At 50.8% G+C, this 22,992-nt stretch overlaps 1 protein-coding gene and 1 long non-coding RNA gene across 3 annotated transcripts in view; one reads left to right on the plus strand and one right to left on the minus strand.

Annotated features, from left to right (window-relative positions):
* Positions 1–4,227: 4,227 nt before the first annotated feature.
* On the minus strand, positions 4,228–22,917 carry LOC116872589. Its single transcript, XR_004383678.1, has 3 exons — positions 22,784–22,917; positions 21,093–21,218; positions 4,228–4,301 (listed from the first exon to the last, which is right to left on the minus strand). It is a non-coding gene; the product is annotated as an uncharacterized LOC116872589 (long non-coding RNA).
* Positions 21,830–22,992, plus strand: part of LMX1B (LIM homeobox transcription factor 1 beta) — a 79,244-nt gene continuing 78,081 nt past the window's right edge. Inside the window, exon 1 of one of the 2 annotated variants that reach the window (XM_032865879.1) lies at positions 21,830–22,272. In XM_032865879.1, coding sequence (XP_032721770.1) covers positions 22,134–22,272 — 139 coding nt within the window. In that variant the 5' untranslated portion in view covers positions 21,830–22,133. The remainder of the gene's footprint in view (positions 22,273–22,992) is intronic. The other variant, XM_032865878.1, reaches the window with a different exon arrangement.

The following is a 22,992-nucleotide window of genomic DNA, read 5'->3' on the forward strand; positions in this document are numbered from 1 at the left end:
TATCTTGAATCTTACCAAACTCACTCACTAGTTTTAGCAGCTTTTTTGTAGATTACATTGGATTTTCTGCATGGATGATGACATCATCTGCAAACAACTGCAATTCTAGTTTTCCCTTTTGAAATAAAATGACAACCAGGACTTACCTGTGGGTGCACCTTACACACCCCTTGGGTCTCCGTGAAATACCTGTAAAAAGAGGGCTCTGCAAGGTGCTTGGTCTCCTGAATGAAGACGCTGGTCCTCAGAGCTAGCAAGATCCAGCTTACTGTCATCGCAGGCTGATGAAGTCAACCGTGGAGTCCCTCCCTACAGTCCCTCCCCTACAGGAGGATCGTAATTCATGACATCAGAACTGTACCCCATCTGATGCAGAACAGGATTTGGAGCCCACAAAACTGTGCTCCCTGTTGTCTTGAGTAGGCATTGAAATTTTGATGATGTACTACTGTTGGCCAAATATGCCCCCCCCCCAATATTCATATGTTAAAGGCCGATCCCCAGTGTGATGGTGTTTGAAGGTGGGGCTTATGGGAGGCGATCAGGCCATGAGGGGGAGCCCTCATGTATGGATTAGTATCCTTATAAAAGAGACCCTGGAGAGCTTCCTACCCCTCCCACCTTTCAAGGACACAGGTGTTGATGAACCAGGAAGCACGTCCTCACCAGACACCAACTCTGCTGGTGCCTTGATCTTGGACTTTGCAGCCTCCACTACTGTGGGAAATAAATTTCTATTGTTTATAAGCCACTCGGTCTCTGGTATGCCATTCAGGCTGCCTAGGAAGACTAAGCGAGACATCTATTTTATTCAAAGCAAGCATTTCAATAAAACTTACAAATGCACGTTTTTCAACCTGTAAAACCGACTCCAGATCCTAGTCTCTGAAACCGATCATTAGGAAAGTATGACATGCACAAAGATACAGATCAGTTGATTGACAGATGATGGAGAATGCCTCCGCAACACCGTTTATGCAGAAATAACTCAGGGATCATCTGAGTACTCAGCAAAACCATAAAACGCTATGCAGCCACCACGAATGACAGCCCTGTGCAGAGACGTCTTTGCGATGCGTTTGACTTGTATGTGAGTGGAATAAAGTACAGCACAGTACTAGAGCAGAATCTCGTGGTGGATTTTACACATACATACACATAGGAAAATGTCTGGAGAAAAATGATTTCAAAATATTTACCTGATTATCCCTAAGGGGTGGAATAAAGACTAATGGGCACGTTTCTCCTTGATTTTCCTTTCGGCTTCATCTGCCTTTTCTTGCAACAACAATACAAACAACTACCATTTATTAGGCAGGGCCTTCCCGCCAAGCACCGTATCAAGGTCTCTCTATACGTTTCCTCACCTCGTATTCAAAGCGGCTCCGGGACACAGACACTGTAGCTTCGTGGGCAGAATTCTGTCCGTGGAAAGGGGCAGAATACCCAACTCAAGCCAGTTTAAGCAAAGAAAGAGGATGAATTACCTTGTGCCGGTGGAAAATCATGACTGGCATCAGGAAGGGCTCAAAAGTGGTCCACCACAACTGGTTTCCCTTGGCTCTACTCCTCTGGAGCAGGGGAGCAGAAAAGGCTTCGCGCAGGGACGGACCCATCCTCACAGCCGCAAGGCTGTGGGGAAACAGGTGGTTCGCACAAGCCCTAAGGGCACGCCATTGGACTGGCTTGGGTCACGTGACCACCCACCAACCAATCGCTGGTCAGGTGATGGAGGCACCGATTGATTGGCTTAAGCCCAGGTCACGTGCCCCGACGCACGCAGCCCGGGAGTGACGTCTTGGTTCAGAGTGGGCGGGAATCGGTTCCTCTAAAGCAAAAACAAAAGCAGAGTAATGGATGCCCGCTGGGGATCAAGAAACAAACCAAACAACCGTCCACTGCAATTACCATCTCCAACTTGCTGATGAAGAAGCTGGAGTTCAGAGACAGGAAATAGACGGTTAGGAGTCATATAGATCGTAAGGGCGGAGGGGGGATTTGCACCCTCATTGTCTAGCTTGAAAGACCAGGAACTTAATTCACTGCGTGTTATTGCTTTCCGTGATTGCTTGTACGTTATTTCGATTAATTCAGAAACAAAATAAAATCATAAGCCCCTGACAGTGGTTTTAGGGTATTTGGCTGCATAAAATGCAGATAGGGTCAGAGCGTGCCTGAAACCCTGGGGCCAATGCGTCCTTCCGAGATGGTGACCATCCAGCTTTGTATCTTTTCATCGCAAGTGGCCCAGACCAGCCCTGACACCAGCAAATGGCAAGTGCAATTCAGAAAAAAAAGAGAAGATGCTCCGAACACAAGTTATAATAACAATATCTGATATTTATTGGTGGCTTATTATGCGACAGGCGTTGTACTCTTGAGTCCTCATGACGACCTGTGGAGGTGGAAACAGTGGCTATCTCCTGTTAAAAATGAGGGAACTGAGGGGTGCCTGGGTGGCACAGTCATTAAGCACCCCACTCTTTGTTTCCGCTCAGGTGGTGATCTCCCGTTGTGAAATCAAGTACAGCTTTGGGCTCCACGGTAAGTCCAAGTCTGCTTGAGATTCTCTCTCCCTCTCCCACTGCCCCTCCCACTTGCCTGTGCTCTCTAAATAATACATAAACAAATAGATAAATAAAACTTTTTTTTAAAACGGAGGGAACAGAAGCACAGAGAAGGAAAGTTCCCTCCTAAGGTCACACAGCCATCTCAGGTGGGGAGCCACGCTGAGGTTGAGTCTGACTCCAAAGCCAGCCCTTAATCACACGTTCTTATGCCTGTCATAGTTCCTCTGTGGCCAAGAGGGAATTTTAGTGGTACCTGCAGAAATCAGAACTGTAAAAGGCAAATGATCATTTAATCCCAAGTACTGAAGGAGCCAGGTAAGGTGGATGCTTGTGGCTAACAACCTCAGGGTATTACCCTGGGCATTTGCCAGGGAAAGACTGTGTAGTCAGGGCTGAGGCACAGTAAGCACACAGCCAAAAACTTGCTAAATATTCTTGTTGTCGTGACTTCACCCTTAATCTTGAGTTCAGAATTATTGTATATGGTAAAGAAGGTCATCACCAGTAAAAATAAATCCAACCTCTAAGTAGACATTTAGGTTTAAAAGGATGTTCAAGGAGCACCTGGGTGGCTCAGTGGGTTAAGCCCCTACCTTTGGTTCAGGTCATGATCTCAGGGTCCTGGGATCCAGGACTGCATCGGTCTCTCTGCTCAGCAGGGAGCCTGCTTCTTCCTCTCTCTCTGCCTGCTGCTCTGCCTACTTGTGATCTCTCCCTCTGTCAAATAAATAAATAAAATCTTTTTTAAAAAATAAAATAAAAGGATGCTCAAGGGGTTCCTGTGTGGCTCAGTCATTAAGCATCTGCCTTTGGCCCAGGTCATGATCTCGGGGTCCTGGGATCAAGGCCCACATCAGGCTCCCTGCTTGGCCAGGAAGCCTGCTTCTCCCTCTCTCTCTCCCCCGGCTTGTGTTCCCTCTCCTTCTGTCTCTCTCTGTCAAATAAATAATTTTTTTTAAAAAGATGTTCAATTAGGAGAATGTTCATGATACATTGTTAGTGATTTTTTAAAGCAAACTACAGTTTTATATATAAATATATATGCATATATATACACAACACATATATACATATAGCATGATCCAAATGTTATTTCTTAAAAAAAGATAATTCAAACATTTTTAAAAAGACCAAAGGAATAAACAAAAAGGTTAACTCTGGGTGCTAGTCCTAAGGATTAATTTTATTTTCTCATTTGTGCTTTTCTATATGTTCCAAATTTTCTATAATGAAGTAGATTATATCCATAATTTAGAAATTACTGCATTTTTATACAAAGGTTTCCAAGTATAAGAGACATTAGACTGCCATAACAACCTCAAGCTTTGCTTTTCTTTTAACTTTCTTTCTTCATTTATTTGTTCATTCAACAAATACCCACTGGTTTTGCTGTGGGCTCATGCTCAGAGTTGATCAGACAGATTCCCTTGAAGAGCTCCCAGTGCAGCAGGTGGACCTACAGATGGAAAGACAGACAGTCCCATGACATAATTGTGGTTCATCTCTGTATCCCAGTCTCAAGGTGGGGTCTGAAATAGAGTTAGGTGCTCCAGAAGTACTTGCTAATGAATGGGTGGAATCCGGAAGACATGAGTTCAAATCCTAGCTCACCTGAGTTCCTATTTCTGCTTCTGCAAAATGGGGGGATAATACCTACCTCATAGGGTTGTCTGAAAGCTCAGTTAGCATGTGAAAAGTCTTCCACACAATGCCAAGAAGTAGTACTAGGCCCTCAACAAAGAAAAGAAATAATTTATTTCAGATTGGGTAGATTATGATGGTGTACCAAGTCTGGAGTCAGGCAATTCCTCTGCAACTATTTGGAGCTTGCCTAGAAAGAATTTTGGTTTAAAATTTGGAGAAGAGGGGCACCTGGGGCTCAGTGGGTTAAAGCCTCTGCCTTTGGCTCAGGTCATGATCCCAGAGTCCTGGGATCGAGCCCCACATCAGGCTCTCTGCTCAGTAGGGAGCCTGCTTCCTCCTCTCTCTCCGCCTGCCTCTCTGCCTGGTTGTGATCTCGGTCTGTCAAATAAATAAGTAAAATCTTAAAAAAATAAAAAATAAAATTAAAATAAATTTTAATTAAAAAATTTAAAAATTTGGAGAAGAGTGTGCAGACTAGACTTCCACTTATCTAAGAAAAGAAGAGGTATTAAATTTTAAAATGGAAGGAAAAACCAAAAAGTTGAAGATGCAAAAGTTCTGGAAAGGTAGAGTAAAGAAACAGGGTAGACAGGGAGAGATAGAAGCTAGGCTGCTGATAATAGTCCATGTTTTGTAGACCTGACTTTGAAACCAGGCGAATATTTCACAGAATCATAAAACAATGCCAACTGTTTCGAAAAGAATTACAAATATCAAAAGCAAAGCAAACAAACAAAAAGCTAACTTATAGTAAGTTGTGATAAGCACACGCAGAGGAATTACTGCATGACTAAAGTCCAGTAATTTTGACTGCCCATCCCTAATAAGATAGTCCCTAAGGGCAAAGCAAAAATAAATAAACAAACTGCAAAAGAAAAAAAAAATCCGTAATTATATTGGTGGTGGTATTGGTATTCTTCTCGGAGAATGTTAAGAGAAAGCGGGACTCAGCAAGCAAGTCTATCTTTCATTGGGAACTGGAGAAAAGGACACCCAGCATGGGAGAAAGGATATACAGTTGTAAAATGCATGTGGTTAAGTAGAAACATTGTAGTCTTGAATTTGAATTAGAAGTATCAATATGAGAGGAGCCTGGGTGGCTCAGTTGGTTAAGCATCTGCTTTCTGCTCAGGTTATGATGCCTGGGTCCTGTGATCCCTGGGTCCTGGGATTGAGCCCCCGCATCAGACTCCCTGCTCTGCGGAGAGCCTGCTTCTCCCTTTCCCCCTGCTACCCCATACACTCACTCTCTTGCCAATAAATAAAATCTTTTTAAAAGAAGTATCAATATGACCACATGACATATTTTTAATTAAGTAATATTCTTTATTTTTTGAGCAGTTTTAGGTTTACAGGAAGTACAGAGTTCCCATATCCCCCTTCATCTCCCCTCTCTCCCCCAGTTTCCCCTTTTATTAACATCTTGCATTAGTGGGGCACACTTGTTACAATTGATGAGTCAGTACTGACACATTATTATTAACTAAAGTCCATAGTTTACATCGGGCTTCACTCTTTGGGTTGTACCTCCTTGGGTTTGCACAAATGCATCAAGGACATATGTCCGCCGCTGTAGCATGGTACAAAATCGTTTCAATGCCCTAAAAATCCTCTGTACTCTGCCTCTTCATCTCTTCCCTTTCCCACCCCCTGGCATCCACTGATCTTTTTACTGTCTTCACAGTTTTGCCTTTTCCAGAATGTCTTTTTGCTAGAATCATACAGCATTTGGCCTTTTCAGAGTGCCTTCTTTGACCTAGCAATATGAATTTAAGTTTTCCCTATGTCTTCTCATGGCTTGAGAGTCCATTTCTTTTTAGCGCCAAATACCATTCTGCTGTATGGTTGCATCACAGTTTGTCTATTTGCCAACTGAAGGGCATCTTGGTTGCTTTCATATTTTGACAATCATGACTCACAAAACATTCTATCTTTAAAAAAAATAAAATGTATTTCCTAGCTCTGGCCACTAAAAATGCCCAGAAACAATGACCAACCCATAGCAATGAGCATCACTTAAACCTCAAGTGTGGTCTCTAAATACCACCCCCTACTCAAAGACACCAGGGTTTCTCGGAGAAATAGCTGATTCCAGGCAGAAAATAGACAAAGTGAGTCTGGGGCATCTTGTTATTCCAAAAAGCAAGGAAGTTATCAAAGTCTTCTGGGGTCCGAAGGCCTCAGGAGCCAACTAAGAGGGTCTCTCTGGCCACAGGAGCTGATGTGAGCGTTAACAAGAATAATTGCAGAGGATTAAAAAAACAGCAAATAACATTAAATCTGTATGTTCATCATGATACCTTCAAAACTCAGTAACTCCAAAGATGGAGTACAGAGTGATATTCAGGGTATCATGTATCTCAAGTTAAAGATTGGTGAGAAGAAGTTCCTTTTTATAAGCATTCCAGCTAACAAAGGAAGAAGGAAGATAGAATTAGAAGGTTATCGTTTTGCCATCCCTAATGAAATAGTGAATCTAGGCAAAGACTATCAACACCTGGTGACATCATAAAGAGAGAGATCGCAGTCATTTATGGACCTCCTGACAGAAGGACACAACACCTCCCGTAAAGGATTATGGTCAAAATTTGAACCTGAGGGGTGCCTGGGTGGCTCAGTGGGTTAAGGCCTCTGCCTTCAGCTCAGGTCATGATCCCAGAGTCCTGTGATCAAGCCCCAAGTCGGGCTCTCTGCTAAGCGGGAAGCCTGCTTCCTCCTCTCTCTTTGCCTGACTCTCTGCCTCCTTGTGATCTCTGTCAAATAAATAAATAAAATCTTAAAAAAAAAATTTTGAACCTGAATCTGATCAAGCCCTTGGATCTAATTACAGGAAACACAGAGGACAGAGGAATACGTTGAAGGACTCCACATGGATACAAGCAGCACAACCCACACTGGGGGGATATTCCACAGGACAAACAGCCAGTCCCTTTAACAAATAGATGGCAAGGGGGGGGGGGGGGCCAGGGAGAGGGAAGGAGGGAGGGAGGCTACAGATTGAAAGGGACTTAAGAGACACCTATGGTCTTTTTTATGAGGGGTAAAAACATTTATGAGACAATTAAGGAAATGTAAACATTCACTAGGAATGTGAGATGATAATTTCTCTGGGTGTGATAATGGCATTATGGCTATAATCTTTTTTTTTAAAGATATCCTTATCATTTGGAAAGATATACCAAAATAGTTATGATTGAAATATTATAGGGGCGCCTGGGTGGCTCAGTGGGTTAAAGCCTCTGCCTTCAGCTCAGGTCATGATCCCAAGGGTCCTGGGATCCAGCCCCACATCGGACTCTCTGTTCAGTGGGAAGTCAGCTTCCTCCTCTCTCTCTGCCTGCCTCTCTGCCTACTTGTGATCTCTGTCTGTCAAATAAATAAATAAAATCTTAAAAAAAAAAAGAGGAATACTATAGTCTGAGATTTGTGAAGCAATGCATTGGCACATTATTCTCTTTACTTTTATATATGTTTGAAATTTTCCAGAAAAAAAAACTTTACCAAAAATACAAAATAAAAGTGCCTCTTAACAGAGGCAGAGGCACGATCTGTGTCGCTGATATTTTTGCGTGGTCACCTCTGTGAAAATGGGGACCAAGAGGCTACTTTCTTTGCAACACTCCTGCTTCCTTCTAAGTGCCTGTTGGTGAGTTGGTTCTAACCTGCCTACACAGAGGTGAGGAGGGGCCGTGGGCGATGCCTTCTCCCCACATCAGCGTGCACCCTGGGAATAAGGACCAGTCCCAAGGAAGAGGGAACCAAGCTGGGTTTGGGCTCCAGCACTGCAACCAACTTTGCATGAGCAAAGTAGGAACACTAGAAACCCAACCTTTCAGGGCAGGCTCCTCTCTGGGTCATGTGTTCCCAGCCAGGTATGAACCAGGTCAGGGGGATACAAGCAGGGTCATGTAATGATTAAGATTCTGGGCTCTGAAAGACACAGGTTCAAATCCCAGCTCCCCCAGCATGGGCCTTTGCCTGGTTGTGTGTCCATTTCCCCACCTGTAGATTGAGAACAGTATGAGCACCTGCCTCATAACGCTATCGTGGGGCTTCAGCATGGGAATGTGTGTGAGGCACTGAGCTCGGTGCCAAGCTGGCGTGGTACTCAGCGCACAGTGGCTATTGCTGCTGCTCTTCCTGTTGTTATTTTATATTAATTATTAGATAGCCAGAACATCAAGTAGGACCTTTCCCCGCAAATTGTTCCTTATATTCACTTCCTTACAGAGTATGTTGTATTATGGGGCACTTTCTCAATTATTTCATTTTGACCAATGCAACGCTGTTTGGGAAAGATGCATTATCCTGAAATGACCCCAATTCATGCTCATTTTGGATGTTAATCACAGTAACCTGACAAATGGGCTAAAGGAAATAAAGTAATTTTGCTTTAGAATTTCTCCTGGGAGTGTGGCCTTGGACACACAGGGCTGGATGTCGTTACAAACAAGCCTTTTACAGTCCAGTTTCTAATGCGTTACGGAAGCTGCATTAGTTACGAATCTCTGCCGACAAGAAGAGTAAGCATATAACCTCGTGGCATAACATTTGGCAAATAGGTATTTGTGGTGTGGGACAAGTACAACATTATACATGAACTTGTATGTCAAGCAACTTAGAAGTGGAGACAAGCGCTTTGGGACATGACGCGGGACATCTTGAAAAGGGAGTTAATCAAGACAAAGGACACAGATTCAAAACTGCAGGCAAAGCACAGGCAAAAATAAAATAAAGTAAAAACAAAAGCAAAAATAGACAAATTGGATTTGAAGATTAAAAACTTCTGTTCATATGGGGTGCCTGGGTGGCTCAGTCATTGGGCGTCTGTCTGCCTTTGACTCAGGTCGTGATCCCAGAATCCTGTGATCATCGAGCCTCACATCAGGGAGCCTGCTTCTCCCTTTCCAGCTCCCCCCTGCTCATGTTCCCTCTCTCACTGTCTCTCTCTGTCAAATAAATAATATCTTAAAAAAACACAACTTCTATTCATCAAAGGGCACAATCAACAGAGTGAAAAGGCAACCAAACTGCTTGGGAAAAAACATTTGCCAATCATATACCTGATAAGAGGTTAATATCCAGAATATATAAAGAATTCCTACAACTCAACAACACAAAGAACGAAGCATGGGCAAAAGACTCGACTAGACATTTCTTCAAAGAAGATACACAAATGGCCAGTGAGCATGTGAAAAGATGCACAGTGTCACCGTTCATTAGGGAAATGCAAATCAAAACTGCAAAGGGTTACCTCCTCCTGCTCATTAGGACGCTACTGGCAAAAAAATAAGAGAACATGGAGAAATCGGAACTCCTGTGCCCTGCCAATGGGAATGTGAAATGGTGCAGCCACTATGAAACACACCAGGGTGGGTCCTCGGAAAATTGAGCTAGGACTGCCGTATGATCCAGTGATCCCACTTCTGGGTATATATTCAAAAGAATGGAAAGCAGGGATTTGAAGAAATGTTCGCATGCTCGTGCTCATGGTAGCCTTCTTCACCACAGCCAAGGGCCGCAAGCAACTCAAGTGTCCACCCACGGAGGAATGGAAAAACAGAACGCAGTCCAGATGTACAATGGGATACGACTCAGTCTTTAAAAATACAGAATTTCCAACAGATGTTGTGACACAGCTGAAACTTAAGGACATGATGTTAGGGGAAATAAGCCAGCCACTAGTGAATACATATGTACAATTCCACCTATATGAGATACCAATAGAGACAGAAGTAGGATGGTGGTTGCCAGGGGCTGGGAGGAGGAGAGGATGGGGAGTGAGTGTTTAATGGGAACAGAGTCTCAGCTTTGCAAGATGCAAAGAGCTCTCAAGATGGGTGGTGGTGATGGCTGCTCAAAAAATGTGACTCTGCTTGATGCCACTGAACTGTACACTTTGGTTAAGGGCGGGGAGAGCGCCTGGTGTCTCATCCGGTTGAGTACTGGACTCTTGATCTCAGCTCAGGTCTTGATCTCAGGGTCCTGAGTTCAAGCCCCACTTGGGATCTGCGCTGCATGTGGAGCCTACTTAAAAAGAAAGGTTAATATTAGGCAGCCATCAAAAGAAAGAAAGAAAGAAAGAAAGAAAGAAAGAAAGAAAGAAAGAAAGAAAGAAATCTTGCCATTTACAACAACATGGATGAAACTAGAGGGTATTATCCAAAGTGAAATAAGTCAATCAGAGAAAGACAATTAACCTATGATCTCACTGATATGAGGAATTTGAGAAAGAAGACACAAGATCATAGGGGAAGGGAGGGAAAAATGAAACAAGATGAAACCAGAGAGGGAGACAAACCATGAGTGACTCTTAATCTCAGGAAACAAACTGAGGGTTGCTGGAGGGTGGGAGGGATGGGATGGTGGGGTGATGGACACTGGGGAGGGTACGTGCTATGGTGAGTGCTGTGAATTGTGTAAGACTGATGAATCACAGCCCTGTATCCCTGAAGCAAATAATACATTATATATTAATTTTTTAAAAAGGTTAAGATAGTAAATATTATGTCATGTGTATCTTATCACAATTAAAAATAATAAAAAGGAAAAAATACAAATAAAGACCTTGAAATTAAACTGTCCCAGAAATTGCAAGAAAGATCATTTATTTATATTTATTATCTCTCTCTCTCTCTTTTTAAGGGGGGCAGGCAGAGGGAGAGGGAGAGAGAGAGAGAGAGAATCTTAAGCAAGCTTCATGCCCAGTATGGAGCTGTCTCATGACCCTGAAATCATGACCTGAGCTGAAATCCAGAGTTGGATGCTTAAATGGCCACCCAGGTACCCCCTGTTTATTACTTCTTTTTAACCCATCTGTGGGGTTACTGTTCTAAATATCCAAAATTAGAATAAAAATTGGGATTATAATTTTGCAGGTAACACCCAACTCATAAATGTAATATTTTAAGTAGGTGTGTGACAGTTTCAGTATCTTGAATTTATGTACTCAAATTGACCAAAAACATTTAGAGGACATCTTTTCACTAGAGAAGTCCAAGGGTGCTTCCCATTCCTTCTCGCGTGTTCAGGGAACATATGGAATCATCTGGCAACAGCACTGTTTCTCCCAGTCAGGCTCTCTTTGGACAGCCCCAGCCCTCTCCAGCCCCTGGACTGTTCCAGGCTCCCCCAGAGCCTAGAACCCAGCACTCTGGGCCTCACAACTCCCACAAAGAAGGCTGCCCTACTCCCCTGTGGGATCCTTCCAAATCAGAAAGCATTTAGTGTCTAAAAGGCTGGTGTTTGTGTACGCCTTTCGGTGTTCTTTTATTAGAAGGAAGGAGCTACTCAAAAAAATGGCTGGAAACAGATTTTTAATTTTTTTAAGTTTATTTATTTTTAATAATCTCTATACCCAACATGGGGCTCAAATTCACGACCTTGAGGTCAAGAGTCACATGCTCTCCCAGCTGAGCTGGCCGGGTACCCCAGGAAACAGATTTTTTAAATTGTTCCTGCACCCCAATACCCTGAAAACAGTTTTCCTTTCACAGGGTCCCCTTGGGGCTGTCACCTTCCAATTGGCCCCACAATGCACTTCCACCATGGGAAGCTGGCCTGAAGGGCGTCTCCTTACCAGTGGCAGACAAGGGGGCCTTGAGGGAGGAATTCTGAGTGTGCCAGCAGGCCCTGGGAGCTTATGAACAGGACCAGGCCCCTGGCCACATCCACTTGTCTTCCCTTGCATTGTGAGACCATCACAAAGGCCCTGGGAACTGTTGTTATGGTTGCCATCAAGAATCCCCAGAGACCAGCCTCTCCTTTCCTCACCCTCTCTCATCCCCACCTCCAGGCTTCTTTGCTCCTCCCGAGCCCCAAATCCTGGCTGCCTCAGTTTCTCCAGACTGTTCCACCCTCCTCTAGAACCTAGCAGGCCCAAATCTTCCTTTGCATCTTCTCTAGCATGGGCTGTAAATCCAAGCATCTTCAACCCTGTCCTTAGTGCTCCAGGGTAGAAGGGAAGGCAGTGAGGGGAACAAAAATAATGAGATGATCATTCAGGACAAATAATCAGACTCATCTTCTACCATGAGAATCTGTTTCGTGCCTCGAGTCCTCAGCTATACACGGGAGAGACAGATCCCCAACCACCAAGGGAGCACAATACGGACCATGTTATATTTCAAGGGCACTTGTCCTCTCTGCGTCCGGTCGAACCCCTTCCATTGCTTTGCCACTGAGTGGTGCCCTCCCCACCACTCCTTCCTGATCCCTCCTGGGTTTCTCCCTGAGACTGCAGGGTGAGTAGGGGTAGGGGACAGATAATTCCATCTCACTGTGAAGGAGAAACACGTGTTGCTGAAAACGTTAAGGGAAACCTAAGCTGGTCCAGGAGGTGAAAGAAGGCTTCTGGGAGGTGGTGATGTTTACACCTAGGTAGGAAGGATGAGTAAGAGGAAGCTAGGAAAAGGCAGCCGAGAGAACCTTCCAGGCAAAAGGAACAGCCTGTTCAGACCCTGCAGGCAGGAGAGAGTGTGCACTGCTTGAGAAGCTAAAATAAGCACAGTGCGGTTGGTGAGTGACACAGAGAGTAAGGGGGAAGGAGGTGGACACGGGCCAGGAGGCCTTAGGGGCCACTGGGAGGATTCTAGACTTGGAAGCTTTTCCTGGGTTTGAAAAAGCTCTTCCAGGGAAAGTAACTCTGCCAGGCAGATCGTGTACGCCGAAGGGGAGGTGGAAGCCAGGACAGGGGGTTGGAATTTTCTGGCTTCTCTGTGCACCGGGAAGAGTTGCAGGGCTGTCCAGATCCCACAGAGCTCAACACCGGGTCCAGCTCACCACCCTTCAGAGGCTGCCCAGCACCCGCAGGTGGGAGCGTAAGTGCAGTAGCTACTGGCCCAGTTCTGCCCCTCGATGACCTTGAGCAAGGCATTTTCCCCCCTCTGAGCCACGCCTTCCGCATCTGCATAATGGGCATCAATGCCAGCTACCTCACAGGCCTGTTTTAGGATTTCATGAGATCACAGATGTTGCAGGCTTCACAAAGGGCCGAGTGAGTCACCGATAAAGGTGAATTACTATGGTCACTAATATTAGTGTCATTACTGATGCTCACAGCCTGTCCCAATTCCTGAGCGCTGTTCTGTCTGTTGCTTTCTGGACTGTCTCGTGATCAGCCCTGGGACTGCACGCGATGCTCTGCTTCTTTGCACAAATGTGCGTGTTGCACCGAGGAGAGCCCCTCCTTCCGCAGAGGGTCCAGCGGGGTTGCTCGGGGGACACATTCCAGAAAGAATAACTGTGTAACATGAAACCCTGAATCTGGAAACACAACCTCTATGGGAAATTAGAGGATAAGGTCTGCTCTGTGGACCGCCCAACCTCATTCCATACAAAAGGGATATTGAGACCCAAGGGCCTGGTCACTCAGCCTCCTGCCTATGGTCTCACCCCTCACCACAGCCAGAGAGATCTTCCTAAAAGAAATTAAACTTGGCCATGGCATTGTGCTGTTTGAACCCTCCCATGGCTCCCCACAGCCCTCAGGTTCCAAGTTTACACTCCTCATCATGACCAACAATGTCATGTGGTCAGGCTCCTGCCCACGCCTGCAGCCACATCCTTGTTCCGACCCAGCCATACATGCTTCCAATGGATCGAGTTCTTTCCTGCCTCAGGATCTTTGCACACCAATGACCCTCTTGCCCTCTCTAACAGGCTACTACCAATCCTTCCAGATTCAAAAGCCCACGGACCTTGTTGAACCTCCAGATAGTAATGCGAAGTAATAATATCATCCCCACTTTCCAGCTGAAGAAACTGAGGCCGTGGGAACCACCAGGTGGCTCCTGAAACTAAGCCCCAAACCATGCCATCCAGACTCCAGAATCTTTGCTCACCTAAGAGGAAGCACCTGGTTACCCCTCCATCCTAACAGGGGAGTGACGGTGGTTCAGATAAGAAGCCTGAGCCAAGGAGCAGAACGGGACCAACGCGGCACAGAGCAGACACTGAAGTCACAATGCATTCAAAACCCCACATGGCCCCTCATACTCCCGTGGTTTAAGGATAGACAGCTGACCTCTCCGAAGCTCAGTTTTCTCATCTGTAAAGTGGGGCGCACTGGGAGTGTTCAGGAGCCACACATGGGAAGTGCCCAGCATGTGGTAGATTCCAATGGAGGGCATGACGCCTCCCTCCCTGGATGCATCTGGGGAGGCTGGACCAGTCCAGACCAGCCCATCCCAGACGAGACTTGCATCACCCGAGGTTAGGCTGCCGGGGCCTGGGAACCATCCCTGCCCTGTTTTCTGTTTTGGGTTTTGTGTTTCCCAGCGTTTCCTTTGGAAACAGTCCAGCTTCCTCCCTTCTGGAAGGAGGCAGGAGGGGATTGTTCACGCCTGGGCCTGGATGCCCAGGGGAGCTGTGTGGGGAGGTGACAAGAGCCTGGGGTTTGGAGTCCAGCCAGTTCAGGTTTGAATCCAGAATCTGACACTTAAATGCTGTGTGACCCCGGACGAGTGACTTCACCTCTCTGTAGTGCTGATTTCCTCACCTGTTAATAGGTCTCTGGATTTCTACCTCAGCGAAAATTAGATGCGGATGGAGGGACTCAGATGAGAGAAGATTCTGGAGGTATTTGCCCAGTGTATGTACAATGATTCCTTTTGAAGAGGTGTTGAAGGTGGGGAAGGAGCTACAGGCTTACATGGAGAGTTACCAACAGAAACGCCCCATGGCAAACAGAAGAGGGTGGATGTCTGTGGCAGGAAGGAGGATATACTGGGGGGGAGGGGGAAAGACACAATTCAGCTCTAGATCATCATCACCCTACTGGAATGAGGGTCCGAGGGGATCACCCCTCTGGTTTTTCAGGAGAAAAATCTGTATTTTCATCCAAAATCTCATGATCAAGGTAGGGTAAGGAGCGTCTACTATATGATTCCACTTACACACATTTCAGAAATAAAGCAAAACTCGGGTACCGTGATGGAAACCAGGATGGTGGTGGCTTCCTTGGATGAGAGTTGGGCAGTGCCCTGGGAGGGAGTATATGGAAAGATTTCGGAGAGCTGGAAATATTCTCTTGATCTGGGTGTTGGGGACATGCATGTGCCCCCTTTGTAACTGCATGCTTTGTGCACTTCTCTAGGTGGATGTTATATTTCAATAAAAATGCTAAAATAATTTTAGAACAAAGCTATCAGGGCTGCAGGTCTGGGAGGAGAGACAGTCAGGATGGCCAAACCGAGTGCACCTCCAGGCGGTATCCTGCACCCCAGCTGAGACATGTGCACAGGTGCTCTTGGCCCCTGACACCCCGAACTGGCTCCTCACCCTTCTGGAGCACCCCTGCTTTCCCAGCCAGCCAGGAGGAACACCCATCCTGCCCCACCTTGTCTGCCTCGTCTGGAGAGAGAGCCGGAAGCCCCATGTCCTTTCAACCTGCCTGTTTGGCCAGATTCTGCTGAGTTCCAAGTCTAGAGAAAACAGCATCATCTGCCACTTCCAGGATAAAGCAACACCCCCCAAAACACCTTTATTTTTTGTATCCATCTTACTTTAGGCAGAGTTCTGTTTCCAAAAAAAGCCTTTTTAGAACCTGGGTGTCACAAAGCCTGTCCCCCCAACCCTGAGGAGCTCCCCACTGAGTGGCAGCAAACTCTTCTGGCAGCGTCCCTGGAGCCCAGGAGCCCCGGTGGCGGGACAGGGCTGGTGGTTGGCAGCGGGACTGCCCCCGCTTTGTCCCTCTGCCTAGTCCGGATATCTTAATTTTATTTTTATTTTCACTCTTGTTCTTTTCTTTTCTGAGAGCCAACAGAAGATGCACACGCCTCCTATATAAAGCGGCACTCACCAAAACCAATGCACATCAAATGCATTTGTTTGCACAGACACTCATAAAAACTTTACTAGACACCAAATAATTACAGGAAGGGGCAAACCTCCAACTCCACCGATCTCCAGCGTTTTGAAGTGGATTGAAGATAAGGATCAAGTGGGATGGGCGCTGGCCTCTGCATCACATCCAGCACCTTCCCCAGCCACGCACCCTCAGGGTGGAGACACATGAACTTTCTTGCTTTTGCGAATTTGTGTCCAATTCATATAAAATGTTTTCCTGAAAGTTATTCTTAGTGTTCTAATGGAGCTTTTATGGCTCCAAATACAGTCCCTGGCTTTTTCTTTGTTCTGGCTCAGGTCCTTGGTAGGGGAAGCCCCTAGTTCTAGATGGGTTGCTGAAACAACCCAGCCCATCCATTTGGCAAGAAATGCAAAGATTCTTGAAGAAAGTGCCTTTTAAAAAATAAATATAAATGGCACCTCGAGAGTCCCACGTGGTCAGTTTTGATGCACTAGGCTGAGACCCCTAATTCTGTTGTCTTCCAAAGCTACTTCCAGACCCAGGCTCCACAGCCAGGGCAAGTGGAGAAGGCTGAAGATCTCTGGGCAGGACATCTGGGCACTGTCCGTGAACTCTCCTGCACCCAGCCCACAGCTGTCTGGATCTGAGTTTTGCTTGCCCTAAAGGAAGATAAATGCCCGAGCTCAGCATGTCTCTCTTTCTCTGGTCAGGTCCTGGTTGGGAGGGGAGGAGGCAGCTATGGTCTCCCCAAGTCCCAGTGATGGCTTGTATCCAATTACTCACTGAGTATTTACAGAGGCCTATTCTGTGCCAGACACGGTAGTAGGCACTTACATTTCATTCTCTCAGCCATCCTGTGGAATAGATGTTATTACTATACCCTCCTTCCAGATGAGGAAGCTGAGGTGCAGAGGACAGCACTTTCCAGAGTCCTACAGCCACATCCTGATCCAGACCTGGCCAGGGCCCTGTCCCTCTCCTGTCTTGAGGACTGACAGAAGGCTTTAAATCTGAGCCAGAGCTCCTAACCCACCAGAGAGGAATTCCATGACTCATGAGCCAAACTTTGCACCCAAAAGCCATGGGCCTGTGGCCAGAGCTCCCCACTCCCCCCCTCCCCCAGCTAGGTGAGGTAGGGCTGGGCTGCAGGAGGACAGAGGACCTCGCTGGGACCACCCTCCACATCACAGACAGACATGCACCAGCACACTGCCTCAGAGCCACACACACTGTCTCACCAACAAACTCTGCCGAAAACCCTGTCCTCTGCCACCTCCCTAGCCTAGAAAACCCCAGAGGGGAAAGAAAGTAAGAACCCACTCTCAGCCTGGAGTCTGAGGCACACCAGCTTGGGCCTTTCTCTAGTCCTTCCTCTTTTTGGACGTCCACCTGGCTCTGGGGCTCTGCAAGCTCTCCACTGGCACAGGAAGACCACAGAAACTTTTCTCTGGGCTGTGGGATGGCCGGTGACTGGGTTACTTATCACACGCATTCTTCTCCCTGCCAGCTGAGAAGGGGCCCAAGCTTTTGCCCCACGCGTCCTGGGGTCAAGCATGCTGGGGTTCTCAGAAGAGAGCGTGGTCACCACAAAGCCAGGACACTCCACCTCTGATGTTGCTGTCCTACCCCAGTTCCGGAGCTCCTGGATTTCTGGATCCCAGCTGCCACCAGGGAATGGTGGCCCCCAACCCAGGCCTTGTCTTGGGGTGGCTCTGGTCCAGTAGGCTTCCGGCCGATCTGAGTATCAGGAGGGCCAATGGCGTGAGGGCAGCGTGTGACGGGTCTGAGCACTCGGACAGCTGGGACTCTCCGGGCAGGGCAGAATCCAGCATCCACGCAGCCCCTCCTCCGCGCCTTCACGCTCCGCGGCACTCTGCTGCGCATTGCCCAGTACTCCATCCCTGCCCAGGATCCTTGCTTCTAGCTGGGGTTGTAAACTGCGAGGGGACCTGGGTTCGGCTCCGCTCAGAAGCGCAGCCCAGGGGAGGATGGACAGGACTCCACTGTGGGGAGGGGTGGTCCCAGGGCTACGTTTGGGAAGAACAGTAGCACAGGCAGGCACAGGGAGTGCACGGTCCCTAAAGAGTGGAGCAAGGGGGTTACAGGGAAGGGCTCCTCGGAGATGAGGCATCCACAGGATTGGGAGAGCCGGGACTGCCGTGGAGCTTCCCTCTCAGTTCTTGCTTCCTTCCAAGCGATTCCAAACAGCCGGCTGGGTCTTTCCTTAGGTGGAGAAAATCTGAAGCTGTTTCTGTGGCTGAAATCCAAGCCACAGAGAATCCCAGATAGGCGGGAGCGCCCGGGTACGAGCCACTGGGGGCGTCGTGGGTCCAGGACCACTGAGGGCCGCTGGGGGTGCCGGCGGGTGCCAGACCAGGCGGGCTCCATTGCTCACAGCAAATTGCCGCTAGGCGCCTACGGACGGTACCTGACTCGGGGGGCTTAGGCCCCCCATTCTACTGTCCAGCTGGCCACTTCTTCAGCAGGGGAAGTGGTGGGGAGGGCTGGAGCCATGACTGTGCTAGAGACCTGGGTGTTCTGTGCGTCTGTGCGCGAAGGACCCGGGACCCCGGACTCAGCCGCGGAAAGAAGGCCCGGGAGCCCGGACAAAGGGCAAGGAAAAGGACTTATATGGTGATCTGGAGTTGTGGGGGTGTGGCGAGGGGGACGAACGGACATGGAGTGGGGAAGATGTGGAGAGGGACCGCGGGTTTGTGGACTGAGTTGCCCCGCTCCCAGACCAGAAAGAGCAGCCGGTGCCTGGGTCGGGCATGTACCTGGCAGCCTCCGGTGACTCTGAGCACCATCCGTGGCCCTCCGAATGTCGGCCCTGGTGATGCGGGCTGTGACTTGGTCAGGGTGGGGGGTAAGGGACCAAGATTCTGCGTGCCCCAGCACAGACCACACCGGGACACCAGAGCCAGGCTGCTGGCACATCCTCTTGCGCTGAGACCTTGCTTTTGGGTGGCCCCGGGAACACGACCCTGGGCAGTATGCGGCCCCGACTCAGCTCTTAGACGCCAGCCTGAGGGTCACAGAAGTCCCGGAGGCCAGGCCACTGGGGCCCCCATTTTGGTTGAAGGGGAGAAATGCCGAGAGGAAGAAGCCGGTCACAGGGAAGGTGGGGAGACGGGAGGAGGAGGCTGGAACGCTGCACCCGGAGTGTGGGGTCTGAGGTGAGTGTGCGGGGCCTGAGACGGGAGAGGATTCCCAAGCGCGCTCTGAAGAAGGCGAGGGTCTGGGCCTGGAATCAGGACCCTCGAGCCCACAGGCAACGTGCAGGGACGCAACGCTGCCAGCAGAGGGCAGAATGCGCCCGGTCGGTTTGCCCATACGGTGCCCGGCTGTGCGCGCCCGAATTTTGCCTGCCGGGCTTCTCCCGAAGCCGTGGCGCCCCCGCCCCAGATGCGGGGGGATGGAGGCCCAGGCCCAGGCCCAGGCGCAGCCTTAGGAGCTCAAGGCCTTCCAGGCTGTGCAAGGACGAGCGACCAAGGTCATATGAGAGAAGCTACATATCCTCTCATCCACCGTCCTGGATACAGACACACAAAGACGTGAAGAAATACACGGAGTCACAAAATCAGGCGCGCGCACTCGCGCGCACACACAGAACCCCAAAAAAACTCTGAGACAAGCAAGCTCACAGAATCATTCAGAAACTCGAAGATACACTCAGACACAAAGATGCCACGAAGACACATAAACAGAAAAGTATCCCAAACACAATCAAGAGGTTGAGAGACACACAAAGACGTTGGCACCCACATACAACGACAGAGACACAAGGACACACACAAAGACCTACAAACACACAGAAGATACAGAGGCATGTTAAGACCTGCAGATGCACACGCACATGGGCACGGGAAACACACCCAGGTACACAGATTCACACACTCCGAGCCCAGAAAGTCTCAGGCACACAGAAATACTGTATGTGCACAGACACGGGTGCACAGGCATGCAACAGACTCCCAAGCGGGAGCATGGACGCACACACGCACACACAGATACCCACCGACACACAAGCAGGTACTGGGATGGGGCGGGAGCCTTCTAATCCTCCACAAAGCCAGGCCCCTCCGCGGGGCCCCGCGGCACAGGGGGCCACTTCTGACCAAGCCTCCGGCAAGCTCCAAATCCGATCCGCCCTCTCGCCTCCAGCGGGGTCAGGGGACCCGCCTCCCATGCCCTCCGCCCCCGCCCCGCTCCGCGCCGCTGCTCGGGTCCGGGAGGGGCCGGGCCGCCCCGCAGCGGCTCGAGGGGTCAGCCAGCTTCTGCCCCGGGCCCGCACCACCATCCCCCAGCACCCGCTCCTGGGCGAGCCGCGCCTCTGTGGAGAACCGGGACCCGAAGACACAGCCGGCCTAGGCGCGGTGTACCGCAGCCGGACACAGCGGCCTGAGCACCGAGCACGGGTGCGGGTGCCAGGGCGGGTGGGTGCCAGGACCAGCGGGCGCGAGAGTCTGGGACTGTCTTGCCGACCTTTCACTCCCCAGCGTCAAAGCCCACCTTGTCCAGTCTGACCAGGGCGCTGTCCCTGCCAGGTGCGGCCTACAGACCCCTAGCCGGGCCCCTCCGCTACCAAAAGGAGCCTATCCCAGCCACCAATCCCGCTTCCATCGAGCAACCGAACACACATCGTCCTGGGCCTTCAGTTACCGACCCCAGAGCCACCACCCCCTTCCCGTGCATTTACAGATCCTGCGAGGCCAGGTTCTCATCCATTGCCCCCATCTCTGGCCGGGGCCCCGTTCTCAGACTGAATCGCCCTCTAAACTCTCCGTGCCTATGCTGGGCCTGACCCTCCTCGTCTGCCCAATGTCCCCCGTCCTTGATCCCAGGGCCCTTCCCAGGATCTTCGCTCACCCCTCGACCCAATCTCTGCCATGCCTGCTTTTCCGGACCCCTCACCCCAAATCCGGAGCCCAACCCCCTCTCCCAGGGCCAGGACCCCGTTTGGCCAGTCCTGGGCCAACAGCCCTTCCCGCCTGCCTCTCCGCGGACCAGAAGGGGCCCGGGAAGGCGCCGCCGCCCAGGGGACGTCAACTCAGCCCGGAGCGACCTACCTTGGCCAACAGATCGGGTCCCCGGGCGGCCGCTCTCGGCCGGCGCCTTCCCCTGGTGGATCCGCTGCGCTCCCCGCCATCCGCTCAGTCTGGCCTCGCATGGGGCCACTCCTCCTAGCGCCGAAGCTTTACAAAATATTAATAATAAAGAAATCAAGCAAGAAAAAAAGAAAGCCTTCAATCCCCAACTCCCAAATCAATTTTTCAAAGGGGTGGGGCAGAAGGATTTGTTTCGAAGGTGACCCAAACTTCTGCAAGAGGCCAGCAGGCGCTCTGTCTGGCCGGGGCGCCGGGGCCTGAGCTCCGGGCCAGGCGCGGAGCGGGGCACAAGCCGGGGGCGCGGGGAACCCTCCCGCGGGGGGTGGGGGGGAGGCGACGGCACTATTTGACGTGGAGCCGCCGGCTCATCCCGGCGCACGGATACGAGGCGCACCAATGAGTTCAAATGTCAGGAAGTTTGAGGAGGGGTGAGGCGGCTCCCGGCCGGAGTATCCCTCCGCCGCCAGCCCCAGCTCTAAACCCAGCGGCTCCTCGGGCGCACCATGGCACTGGAGTAGTGCGGGGAGCGCGCCTGGAGCCCTGCGGCCCGCTGCGCCCCGCCCGGGACCCCGCTGCGCCGCCCGCGCCCCCCCAGCCCGCGGGGCCGCCCCTGCACCCCCGCCCCCTCCCCCGCCCGCCGCCGCCTCCGCCGCCGCTGCCGCCGCCGCCTCCTCCCCGCGGCTCCGTCTGCCGCTGCCGCCGCAGCCCGGCTCCGGGGCTGACAAGCAGGTGACAGAGGAGCCGGCGCGCGTGGCTGCGAGTGCCCGGGAGAACGCGGCGCGGACTGCACCGCCCCGGCCCGCCCGCCCGCACGACGCCGGGGCCCGGGGCCAGCGCGTCGGCGCTCCACGCTCGCCGGGGGCGGCCCGCGGCCCCTGCCGCAGCCCCAACCCCGCGGGGGCCGCGCCTCCCCGGCTCCGGGGCCGCGGCGGCGGCGAGCCGGCAGGCGGGCGGGCGGGCGAGCACCCTGGCCGGCGGGGCCCAAGGCGCGCCCCGCGTCCCATGGATATAGCAACAGGTCCCGAGTCGCTGGAGAGGTGCTTCCCCCGCGGGCAGACGGACTGCGCCAAGATGCTGGACGGCATCAAGATGGAGGAGCACGCCCTGCGCCCCGGGCCCGCCACTCTGGGGGTGCTGCTGGGTGAGTGCGGCGTCAGACGCCCAAGTGGTCATGGGCAGGGGACAGGGGCATCCTTCCGAGATGGACTCAGGCGGCCAGCCCAACGGAACAAGGAAATGGTTTGGAGAACGTAGAGGTGCGGGAGGACACAGACTAGTCTCTTGCAGTGATCACCGGAGGGTCAGTCAACAGGCACCCCTAAACAGGCATCGTGAGGAGACAGAGCTTTGCAGGGACACCACCTAGGAGGAGGGAGGCCAGGACCGCTCCAGCTGCCACCCACCATCCTCACTGGGCCTTGGTGCTAGAGCTGCCACTCCCGAGGGGATAGGAGGTGGGAGGCCAGAGTGATGGAGACCCAAGTAGTCACCTTAGCAAGCTTGGGAGCAGGGCCAGGTCACTTGGTGGGGGGAGCTTTTAAGAGAAAAAATGTCCCCTGGGCCACCCAAACTACAGGTTTTGGGGAGACTGGGGACAGAAGACCACGAACGCCGCCGTGGGGCGTGTCAGCCAGCGAGCGCCCCAGCCTCACCTCGCCCGTCTTGGTTCCAGCCGGCTACCCCGCGCCGTGCCGGTTCTCATACGTAGTAACATCAAGCGCCGGATCTCCAGAGAAGGGGAGAGTGCAGCGCCGAGCCAGGGCTCTGGAGACCCGCGGCCTCTCCGCGCGGGAGTCCGTGGCCTGGGACGAACCAGCTGAGGCTGCCCGGGCCCTGGTGCGGCGGCCAGGGGAGCGCAGGC

The sequence above is a fragment of the Lontra canadensis genome, unplaced genomic scaffold, assembly GCF_010015895.1.
Source record: "Lontra canadensis isolate GAN:19392208 unplaced genomic scaffold, GSC_riverotter_1.0 scaffold30, whole genome shotgun sequence".
NCBI classification, from domain to species: Eukaryota; Metazoa; Chordata; class Mammalia; order Carnivora; family Mustelidae; genus Lontra; species Lontra canadensis.